Source organism: Bemisia tabaci, chromosome 9 (genome assembly GCF_918797505.1).
Source record: "Bemisia tabaci chromosome 9, PGI_BMITA_v3".
Taxonomy (NCBI): domain Eukaryota; kingdom Metazoa; phylum Arthropoda; class Insecta; order Hemiptera; family Aleyrodidae; genus Bemisia; species Bemisia tabaci.
The window spans coordinates 36,619,532-36,632,096 of NC_092801.1; the positions used below are offsets into that span (position 1 = coordinate 36,619,532).

Consider the following 12,565-nt stretch of genomic DNA (forward strand, 5'->3'; position numbering starts at 1 on the left):
CAGATTAAGGGAGTTGCCTGTGACTAAGAGTGTCGGCCACCCGTTTGTTATCGGGACTTTAGTAGGACGTCATTTTCCTCGACCGGGGGTGGCTACCGCCACTCTTGATAAACTTACCACGGAGCCTGGATACATTGCGGATCCATTTCACACTAGTAGTTAGAAAAAGAGAGACCCCAACAAAAAGACGTCAAAACAGATTACACATTGTGACAACACTGCAACCTGTCGTGTGTTCAATGTCGGAGCACGCCTCTTATCGAGACATCGCCCGCCCGCGTGAGTCCGTGTCTGTTACACCACTCTCGCAACTGCATAGGAACAGTTGTTTTATTACAAGGCAAGGTCAATGTCACCGGAGGCGTGCGACGTCCTAGACGTGCAAGACACTAACAGAATATTATTCACTTTTCGAAGTGCATAATTATGACAAGATCAATGTCACTAGAAACACACGCACGCGCGTCAGTTCTCGTCTATTTTAATCTTCCGCTAAACGACGCCAGATTCTGAATCATGAAATGAGGAAGAAAAACTAGGAAACTTAACAAAGGTAACTAATGAGTAACAAGGAAGAATAAATTTTCCCTCTCCCACCTTTGAATCAAACAAGCACACCTAAAACGTCATCAACTTTAATATTATAAAAAGAAGCAGGTACGTACCTTCGCTTTCAGTTCTACTTTTTTACTCGTGCTCAGTGTTCTCCGACCGCTCACCGCCTCATACCCGTAAGTTTTTTATAACTAAACTCTAAACTCACCCCACTAAACCCCCCCCCCCCCCCCAATTCAATCGTTTTCGCTTCCAGTTGAAAATCCCTCTTCCATTTCTTCCGGTGGCTTTTCCTCACATAGGCCCAGATTATTAATCTGAGCCCGCATCCTCCGAACCATCTCAAAAAGCATTAGGTGAAGTTGTCTTCGGCTCACCGAAGAGAACCCCACCTCTGAATCGAGCTGTAGTTTCCAATAAAGCCACCATAAAGGAGAAGTGTATACGTCCCTCACTTTTCTCCATTGTGAGGGACTCGCCCATTTGTACTTTTGAGGGTTCAAAACTGTACCGCTCAAAATCACAAAGAAGCTTTGTATAAACAAAGCCTTTACGGTGGTTCTCCGCAACCGACTTGAGAAAGGGTAATGGGAGGACTCTTTTATTAATTGTGTGAGGAAAGCCACCCCTCCCCTCCTTTTTAAGAAACAAAACACTTCTCTCTTATCTCTTCACATCTTTGCATAACTATTATCGGTTCAATCTCGCTCTCCGACTCCGATTCTGACTCCGACGACTCCGATATCACTTGTTCCACCACCTCTTCCTGTTGAGGAGCTTCTACAACCTCGGGAACGGACGGAGCGGACGGCAGGGAAGGATTGCACATTTTGACGCAGAGACACAGAAACTGAACGCACAGAAATTACAAAGCAACTGAGAAAATAGGAAGTGCATTTTGACTATTTAAAGCTTTATGCACCGAGCAAAATCTAACATCTTTCTCATCATCATTCAGCTCTCATTCCATTTAAGGACACCCACTGCACACCTTTGATTTCCGCTTTGTGAATTTCAAAAGTCCCTCTCACCTGATTGATTATGAAGCTGATAAGTATGGAGGCAAACATATCCGCCGGGAAGACTACAATCCTTGAACTTCTGGCTGCGTCAGGAGCAGATTATTTCATTGAAACTGAGCCAATAGACGTATGGCAAAACTTTTACGGCTTCAATGTCCTGAAATCATTTTATGAAAATCCAGAATCCAATGCCTTAATGTTTCAAAGTTTAGTGGAGTTGACTTTTACGAAAGCCTCATTAAAATTTCCTCAAGATAAACCTGTAATTTCTGAACGTTCTTTTGAAACATCAGTTAAAGTTTTCATGGAGTTAGCCTATCAGAATAGATACATTAAATGCTCTGAAAAATTCTTGTTGGAGGAATGGTATGAGGTTTTAAAATCAAAGTTTCACATCGAACCCACACATTTTATTTATTTACGTGTGCCGGCTGAAGTGTGTTTTCAGCGAATGAAAAAACGAGAGAGAGAGGAAGAAAACGAAGTAGTCTTGGAGTACTTACAAAAAATAGAATCTTTAACTGATGATTGGCTACTCAGAAAAAAGAATGTGAGTGTAATAGATGGAAATCGTACTCAGGAAGAGATTAAAAGTGAAGTTGTTTCAATAATTAATCAAATAGTATAAATAAGGAAAATATTGAACTCAAAAATTCAATAACCCCCCCCCCCCCTAAACACCCTAACCCTCACATTCTGCATGCCTCACACTCTATAGCGAGGTTTACATCCGAGGAAGGCCTGATCAAAGTATGAATCACTCAATATTCGATTACATCATCGAAAAAGACGTAACTCACGAACCTACCTTAAAGGAAAAAGGCTGTATACCTCACACTGAAGCTATAAATGACGTCAATAATATATTTTCATAGCAAAAGAACGAGCGATGGTATTAGGAGGACAGCAATCAGTAAGCAGTCGCCAGGACCCACTACACCAAGAAAAAAACATGTTGCCACATCGAAAATTTAAAAAAAAATTCGAATTTTCGAAAATTTTAAAAATCTTAATTTTAAGAGACCATCGTATTCAGCTTGAAGAGTACATTCAATTAGTAAAAGAACTACCTAATTCGGATCTATAGTTCTCGAGATATTAGTAAAAAACTGTTTTTTTAGCCTGCTCACACTTTTAACACCTATAACTTAAGAACGAAACAAATTATTGAAGTAAAAATTTTTCCTTTGAACAGTGTAAATACATCTTTAAACAAAAATATTAAAAAAAAAATAGAATTATTGATATTTATAAAAAAATTCAAAATGGCCGCCATCCTTTGACTTTGACACTCCATAACTCCCGAACAAATCATGCTAGGAAATTGAGGCGAGTATTTTTGACGTCATAGAAGGCTACTCTATTAAAATATAACACAAAAATTTAAAAAAAAAAAATAAAAAAAAATTTTTTAAAAAAATAGGCCACTCAAAACTTCTTATGTGGATATCTCGAGAACTACTCATCCTACGAAGTCGAGATTGGTATCGTTGAAGTTGGGAGAGTTACCTCTAATAGAAAATGAAGGAAAAAACTATATTTTCTTCCATTTAAAAAAATTCAATATGGCCGCCGTAAGTTAATCTTTGAGACTGCATAACTTAAGAATGAATCATCGTAGCAACTTGAGAGTGATATTATTATTCTCAGGGAATGCAGATCTATCAGAAAATACACTAAAAAACATAAAAAACAAAAAATCAAAAAAATAAAAAAAAAATAAAAAAATTTAAAAAAAAAAAAAAATTAAAAAAAGGGCAACCTAAACTTTACGGAGACCACTACTATTACGTCTCTCAAGGTGATACAAGACGTAGGAGACACTCTTTGATAAGTTATTCGAGGAAAACAACTTTAAAGGACCTTCAACATTCTTCCCGCAAGTACTCGTCGATCATTATTCACGCAACCATTATATAACCAATGAGTATTTAATCTCCTCGCGGAAGCGACCTTGCCTTTCATAACATAATAATTTCCTCATTTGAGGAAGGTCAGCTACTTCTATTATATAATGATCAGTATTAAGGATATTTTTCATCAGTATACATTGAACGTTCACCTTAAACAGAGCTCATGTAAAGTCTACCGAACCAAGTTTTCACGCTCAGCTCACACCACGCACACTCCTTCAACCTACGATGAATACTCCTACCATCGTGAACTCCACAACAGCGGACTACCTAGATTCCAGAGAGACTTCCTCTTCCTCTTCAACTCTCAACATAAAATCAGCTCATGGAATGGATGAATTGTTAACAAGGAACAAACCCCTAGACAGAAGTGTTACGAAAGATCAATTTACATTACCAAATACGGTAAGACCTAAAAGAGAAGAATACGTCAGAGATCAAGAATTCAACTTCCTGATATTCCATTACCTGGAGGACCTCGAAAACCCAGACGTCCAGCTCCTATTCCTACTTCCAAGCTCAATAAAGAACTCTCGAGAAGGAGAGGCTTGTCACTGGTTGAGAGCGAAGAAACGTCTGTGACTATTAGCTGGAGGACTGCCGGTTATATAGCTCTCGGAGTGTTGTTTTCCAGGATTTGAGGAAGTTATTCTCCAAGGATTTCTCTACGACATTCTGGACACTGACGCTTCCTCTTTGTTGGACCATCGTTGATGTGAAAATACACAGAAGAATACGTCAGAGAAATACAACAAGAATTCAACTTCCTGATATTCCACTACCTGGAGGACCTCGAAAACCCACACGTCCAGCTCCAATTCCTACTTCCAAGGTGAACAAAGAACTCAGAAAAAACATGGACAAATTATGTTTATGTTTAAAGTGCCAAGAGAGGGGCTTGACTTCTTCCTGGATCAGATTTCGCAATTTTCTTCATTTCTTCATTGACGTATCAAAATTATCGTCTAAATCAAGGTCAATAAATTCTTCACGTAAGGAAGCAGTCTTTTTCTTCATCATAAACTAATACCAGGATACAAACACTACAATAAAATCGAGGAAGCAAAGGTTTTATATCAACAGGAAGGATCGTCACAGGACAGGACGGATAACAACGGAGGAGGGAGCAACAGCGCTATATAAAGAGTCACATCACCTCAGTTTTCATTCACTGCAGATTGGAGATCGCTCTATAAACTCTCTTAGTTAGCGTCTGACTTAAACTAATTTAACAATTCTAATTCTAGTCTTCCGTTCTTCCATCATGATTAAAGCAGTGGACTCAAGTTTTCAAGAAATGTTCGTGTTTGAAGTGACTCATCAAAGCTCGACGAATGACATCATTTCTTTTCTGATTGCCGTACGTGAGGAAGTCATTACCTTTTTATCTCATGTACTACGAACATCAGGTTGTCAATTTGAACTATGTCTTGTTTTGGAGTGTGAATATGAACATCTCGTCACAAAAGAGAGAAAAGTTATACAACACACAGCTGACATCCTACCATTGCTGACGGAGAGCGATATCGAAAACAAGTTCGATACTTCTGTCAGTAAAATATTACGAGCGGAGACTGAATTTGAAGATTGTTATAAAGATTGTTTGTTTTCCACGAAAGACTTTACCCACGAACAGAGATCCATCGTTAGTAAGAAACTTCTCATGTACACTATTAAAACAAAGAAGAAGTCTCTGTCAACTTTTGATGATAAGCGAGTGATCCTACGAGATGGGATTTATAGCTTACCTTTAGCTCACTATGCTATCGAGAATAATCGGAGTTTACTGAAGAGGGACCACGAAGAACTCCTACAGAAGATACCTCCATGCATGAAGATGGAGGACTCGGATTGTAAAAAAAGAACGACTAGAAAAGTATCTCTTTTCAACTTTTCATCTCCCTCTATTACGACTGTTCTTGAGAAAAACAACGCTCGAAGAACAAAAAGGAAGAATACATCGATGGAGGAAGTCAACGAGGTCAAGAAGAAGAGGGTTTTACAGAGTGAGGAGGAAGGAACGATTAGAGACGAAAATGTAAACAGCACGACAAGTAGAAAGCGGAAAACCACCGCTGACTCAGAACATGACAGCAAGAAAAAGAAGTCCACGTTTCCTGATCATGAAGAAGCAGTAAATACTCTTAAACTGGTGAAGGAAGAAGGACAATGGAGGATAGTTAATGACGCTGTAGTGAAATAGGAAGACCTGTTCGAGGTTAAAGCCGAGCCTATGATCGAGGTATGATCGTAGCTGCAAAACGTCAAATTAACCTGCCCGGCCTTGACGAGAGAGGAAAACCAACAAATCCCTCCGCCTATTCTTCTCAAGCTGGTTCATGTAGGAAGCTGTGACGTTTAAGATTATTTACCTCCAGAGTACAAAGAGAGAAGGGACTTCCAGCTGGAAACCTACTGCCTCGAGCATCCTGCTATTTTCTCTAAAGAATGTGACGTCAACGATGGTCCAACAAAAAGAGGAAGCGTCACTGTCTACAATGTCGTAGAGAAATCCTTGGAGAATAACTTCCTCAAATCCTGGAAAACAACACTCCGAGAGGTATATAACCAGCAGTCCTCCACCCAATAGTCACAGTCGTTTCTTCGCTCTTAACCAGTGACAAGCCTCTCCTTCTCGAAGGCCAGCATTAGGACAACTCGGACGCCGGCAGAGTCGTAGAGAAATCCTTGGAGAATCACTTCCTCAAATCCTGGAAATCAACACTCCGAGCGCTATATAACCAGCAGTCCTCCACCCAATAGTCACAGTCGTTTCTTCGCTCTCAACCAGTGACAAGCATCTCCTTCTGGAACGCCACCACTAGGACAACGCGGATGCCAGCAATATAACCATCTCACGGCATAGGAATACACGCAGTCTCTTTTCTTCACGCAACGAGAAACAACATCTACCAGTCATGACATTCACAGCTGACCTATCTGGAATCGGGGGACTTAGCGACGTCGATATTCGACGCTTCTACACGGAGTTCTTAGCACAACATCAAGGTGAACATACTACACCTCAACCAACAATGCTGCCTCCCCTCCCTCCAGTTCGTCCTCTCGCTAGCGGACACGGACTTGCTGCTGTGCGCCCTCCACGCCCCTTCCTGGGGACGCAGACTGGTGTCCCGCCGCCTGTGTCTGTAACATCGGGCCCGCCCGCGCCGGCTCCGGTGTTTGTAACATCGGGTCCGCCCGCGCCCGCGCCGGCTCCGGTGTTTGTAACATCGGGTCCGCCCGCGCCCGCGCCCGCCCCGCCCGTGCCCGCCCCGCCCGCGCCGGCCTCGCCCGACACACCCGGAGCAGAAACCAGCTTTGACGACAGACCATTAGAGGAAGAAATGGAAATAATCCAAACAACCTCCGGAAAGCGGAAGGCGGAGCAACTGACGGACGCGGAAGAAGGTGTACCTCCAGTAAAGAAGAAACCAGAATACAAGGTGAAACCTATGCTCATCCAAAGTAGATGCTACGATCTCCTAGGAAATGGTAGCAAGAGCATCACGATTGGGTGTGAGTGGACGACTGGGTTTCCTGTGAAGATATTACTCAGTAAATTGGATATGGCGAACAATTTCCTTCTATTGTCAACTGAAGAGTGGTACACTTTGAAAATGTACTTTGACGTAATTGGAGAATATCTAGATGACAGGCAGACACCCACGAAAGATGTGCATCTCAGTACATCAACGATCATGAAATTCCGTTTAGTGTTCCAGAAGCCATCTGTAGTCCTGATGAATCTTACCGGAAAATTCATCATGCAGAAACCGGTGTTTGATCGTTTGAGGCACGGTCAAACTCTAATGGACGCAGCAATCACGGAAGCTGAACAGAAGGCCGTCGAGCTCTTTCAGATAGTTAATGGAGAAAAACCGGCGGAAGGAATGGGTTATATGGAACTTTGTTGGGTGGATGCAATATGCAGGCGCTTCGAGGCACTAAATCTTGGCAGTAACGATGCGGAAGAAACGACGACGACGTAGATCAATCAATTCTTGTGGATTAGGCCTACCGGGGATACCACGTGAAAAAAAAAAACGCGCCTTATACTCTACCTCAATGAATGCTAGTTTAATCATACCTAAATAGATTATTCTAGTGTGTCAATAAGGTGGTGTGGAAAAGAGTATAAAAGGAGCACTCCAAAGTCTACTTCTTTCAAATGCTCGTCATCAAGCAGAAGAAGAGGATAGTTGGAGGGGGAATAATAAATTCTCTTATCAACAATCTTCCTTTCGAAGTCCACTGGCCTGGGATGAATTATTGCGGTCCAGCTACAAAATTAGAAGAACGACTAAGAAGAGGAGATCCTGGTGTCAACAAATTGGATGAATTTTGCAAGAAACACGACATCGCCTACTCGCAGAACAAGGACTTAAGGTCACGACACGAGGCTGACGAAATTTTGAAGGAAAGAGCTTGGGAAAGATTTAAAGCAAAGGACTCGTCGTTAGGAGAAAAGGCGGCAGCGTATGTTGTTACAAACGCTATGAAAGCAAAACTAGCCATGGGAGCCGGTGTGAAGAAGACGAAGAAACGCGGGAGTGGAGGGAAAAAACCTCGTACTGGAAAAAATAAAAGTAGCAGTAGCGGAAACGGAAAAGCGAAGGCAGAACTACCGCGTGTAATCCCTCTACCTAAAACAGGAGGTTTTTTACAGTACCTATATCCTTTACTCACTGGATTAGGTCAAGTTGGAAGCGCGGCTAGTACGGGAAAGGAGTTACTGCAAAAAATTCAGAAGTTGAAATCCGGAGGTGTTGTTAAACGGAAGATGAAATTAGCACCCTTCAAGAAAGGATGGGGTCTCTACTTGAGACCGTACGAACCAAAAAACTGTTGAAACGACTGCCCAAGAAAGCACTGAGTAATGTGGAATTGATGGATGCTGTAAAGAAACTGGATCTCCCACATTTTAGAGGTATCTTCATGCGAGACGAATTAAGCAGGAAGAAACCTTGGAAGAGGGAGATGGGAATTGTAAATCTCGATGTCTCCAGCGGACCAGGAACACATTGGGTGGCATACTCGAAGAGAAAATTACCCCTTGTCGTGTATTTCGATAGCTTCGGTCTACGTCCTCCACCCGAGGTTACTCAGTATTTCATGGGTAGTCCAATAGTTTACAACAATGATGTGAAACAAAATTATGATATGAATAACTGCGGGCACTTGTGTCTCGAATTCTTAATAAAAGAAGCGGAATATGAAGAAGCCTCTCATTAGATAACCAACGCTCGAGTCAGCATGTCTACTCGATCATTTACACTCACCGGAAAAGAGTCTATTCTTTCACATCGTTATTTTCCTCCTATTGAATTGAATGAAAACCGAAATTATTCCATCGGATTGACTCACTTCGTCGTCTACAACTCTGTACCCAATATCGAAGAAGGGAACAATCTATTTCACTTCGGAGAAGAAACTATTGTAATTCCTACTGGATCTTACGAGATTGAGGATATAGAAAACTATCTGAAGCAGAAGTTAAGGAACGAGATTTCTCTCAAGGCGAACCACAACACTCTTCGTTGCGAGATTCAAGGTAGTAAGGAGATAGACTTTACAAAACCAGGAAGCATTGGTCGTCTATTAGGATTCGGTCACGAAAAGCTCGCTGCGAACATTCTACATTCTTCAACTCAACCTGTGGATATCGTAAAACTGAATGTGATCATAATCGATTGTAACATCGTATCTGGTGCTTACATAAACGAGAGGGAAAGTCACGCCATCTACCAATTCGCTCCTGTTACTTCTCCAGGTTTCAAGATTATCGAAATCCCGCACAACATTCTATATTTACCTGTGAAGAGGAAGCAAATCGATAATATCTCCTTGTCGATCACAGATCAAGACGGTCGACTCTTGAACTTTCGTGGTGAGACCATAACCGTTGGATTACATCTTAAGGAGGATGGGATTTGAATTCGATAAATATAAAAAGAGGAATCACGTTCGCTCCTCATTCACTTCTCCGACGATCGTCAGGAGGATAAGTCCAAAAAGTCGAGCAATTCTGAAACGTCTTGGATACAAAGTTAAAAATGAGCGACATTCTTCAAGTTCAAAACGGACCGGTTTTGGATACTTCCATCACAAAAATCAGCGAGCAAACTTTTAATCCAACAAATCCAAACGCTCTCTCCAACAACGATATAATTCATTTCGCCATCAATCAGTCAGACTACTTACCTTTGCTGCATCGAAGTTATTTCTTGATCAGTGGTAGGATCACGGTGGAAGAAACTGTTGCTGCTACAGCTACTACCGCTGAGAAACAAGTCACAAAAGCTGCTCAGAGGACAAAACTTACGAACGGAGGAATTTTGTATCTCTTCAATAGGGCTGAGGTACGAATAGACAATCAAACTGTGGAGTCAGTATCCGAGCCGGGCTTGACATGCATTCCCAAGATATACTCCACCTTCAACGAATGGGATTCTCGACATTTACAAGTAATGGGATGGGAGAAGGATATCCCATTGGATGCTGACGGTAGATTTCATAACGTCATTATTCCCTTCAGAGTTCTCTTTGGTTTGGGAGAGGATCTACGACAAGTGCTTGTGAATCCGAAAATCGAAATTCTACTCACCCGCTCGAGGACAAACAATGACGCAGTGTTCAGCTCGGCAGCTGAAAATTATACTCTAACCTTGGAACGCATGCAATATCGTTTACCCATCGTGAGTGTGGATGATGGTCAAAGATTGACATTTTTGAAACTCATCGAGAAAGACAAACCTCTCATCGTTGCTTTCCGTGCATGGGACCTTTATCAATACCCTCTTTTACCTCAAACAACTAAACACACCTGGACCATCAAGACAACAACACAATTGGAAAAGCCAAGGTATGCCATTGTATTCTTTCAAACGAATCGGAGTGGAAATCAACTCAAGGATGTGAGCAAGTTTGATCACTGCAATCTGAGGAATATAAAGCTACTTCTGAATAACGAGGCATATCCGTATGAAGATGTGAACCAATCCTTCACCAAGCATGATTACAATATATTCTACCACGCTTACTGCAGTTTCTCTTCGACCTTCAACGCTTTACCTGATCCGACTCCACTTCTAGACATTGAAAACTTCAAGAATAAAGCTCCACTTTTCATCATCGATTGTTCCAGACAACGTGAGTCTTTGCAGCACGGTCCGATTGACGTGAAACTCAACTTCGAATCAAACAATAATTTTCCTGAGCACACAACAGCGTTTTGTATACTTATTCATGATAGTGTTTTCGAGTACAGTCCTTTGACTAGCATCATTAGAAAACATGAAGGTTGAAAGACAAAAAATTCGCTTACCCATCCGAAAGTTCGAGTTTGAGGGTGGTTGTTTGAAGAAGAAGAGACATAGCAACTTGTTACCGAATGTTATCAGAGGACTGATCGTTGGACCAAGTAATTGTGGAAAAACAAACCTCATGCTCTCTTTGCTTGTCGATAAGAATGGAGTGAAGTTTGAGAACGTCTATCTATTCTCTAAAACAACGGATCAACCGAAATACAGTTACTTAGCGGACATATTGAAGAGAGTTAAGGGAATCGGCTTTTTTCCTTACGTAGGTGTTGTACTTAAACCGGAGGAAGTAAAAAGAAATTCAGTTTGTATTTTCGATGACGTCATAACGGACAATCAAAGTCCTATCAGAGATTTCTTCGCAATGGGTCGACATAGAGGACTTGACGTTTTTTACCTCGCTCAAACTTACAGTCGCATCCCGAAGCAGTTAGTTCGTGATAACGCAAACATGATCATCCTTTTCAAGATGGACGAAATGAACTTGAGACATGCATACTCAGATCACGTCGCAGCAGACATGTCCTACGATGATTTCCGGGAAATGTGTAACCTCTGCTGGGGAGAACCTCACGGCTTCATTTTGATTGACAAGGAAAATACAAAGGAATCTGGAGGATATAGAAAAGGATTCGATTCCTATATAAGACCCTGACGTTCACCTTTTCTAATCAAACAATATGGAGAAGCACTTGAAGGAGGAAATCATCAAAGCTTCGGATTCGATCCGAAAAAAATTTCGTAGCCTTAAAAAAGATGAAAGCCTGGAGTTGGAAACAAACGAGAAACGCTTGGCACCTTTAGTTTCTCCCTTGAAAACGCTGATCGATTTAACTCAACAAAAAGATCATGAAGTTAAAGTCGAACCCAAAATCAAAGTTGAACCGAGAATCGTGGTTTCAAAAACTCCACGTAAAAGGAAACCAAAAGAATTTGAAGCGGACTCCTTGGAGGAAGACAACGAGACTTCTGGGGAAGAGATTTATGAAAGTCTTGACGAAATAAATGATACTTCTCTTCAGAAATGGAATGATTACACATCTACTCTTGGACCTCAATCCAAATCGTATTTGAACGGAAAACTATTCAGCGCTCAACCTGGACGTTACGACTCTAAATTCGGTGTCCGAATGGATACGAAAAGTAATAATTGGAAAATTGGAACCAAACCTATTGAGTTCGATAAAAGTGATACCATACATATCGGAAATTATATGGTTCAAGGTACGCCCGGTCTCTTTGAACTTCTGTTTAAGAGCATTCCTGACGAGAACAAAGTGAGAGAAAACGATAAGGAAGTATATAAAGAAATCCTCAAATTAACAAACGCACATTTCCAAGAGTACAACCCTTTGAAGAAGATCGCTAGCAGTAACAGCTATAAATATAAAAAAATTATATCACCTCTTTTCAAAGAACCGAAAGGGAGTGGATTACTTCCTGTAAATGATAACAAGATAGATTACATTCGATGGAACGATCCTAATGAGTTAGTGTCAAGACTCGAACTTTTAATAGCATCTCGAGAAGCTGGGAACACCGCTCATCTAGCAGAGATAGCTTCGATTGAGGAGGAGCTGCGAGAAGAAAATATCATACAATGAAGTCTGTCGATAAATTCGGACACTACAAGGGAATTCAAGGAAGAGCTGGTCCTCCTGGAGTTGGTTTTGTTTTGGATCTAGCAGGTGATTACGACATGCAACAAAAACGCCTCAGAAATGTGCACAGCCCGGAGACAGATAACGATGCG

At 41.4% G+C, this 12,565-nt stretch overlaps 1 protein-coding gene across 1 annotated transcript; it reads left to right on the plus strand.

The window, feature by feature from the left end:
- Window positions 1-9,546: 9,546 nt before the first annotated feature.
- Window positions 9,547-10,797, plus strand: LOC140225537 (uncharacterized). Its single transcript, XM_072304741.1, has one exon. It carries the CDS (start codon window positions 9,547-9,549, stop codon window positions 10,795-10,797), a length of 1,251 nt encoding a protein of 416 aa, XP_072160842.1.
- Window positions 10,798-12,565: the final 1,768 nt, after the last annotated feature.

What these genes read in the sequence shown, in the direction of transcription:
- LOC140225537 (XM_072304741.1), top strand. Translation starts at nt 9,547, where the DNA reads ATGAGCGACATTCTTCAAGTTCAAAACGGACCGGTTTTGGATACTTCC.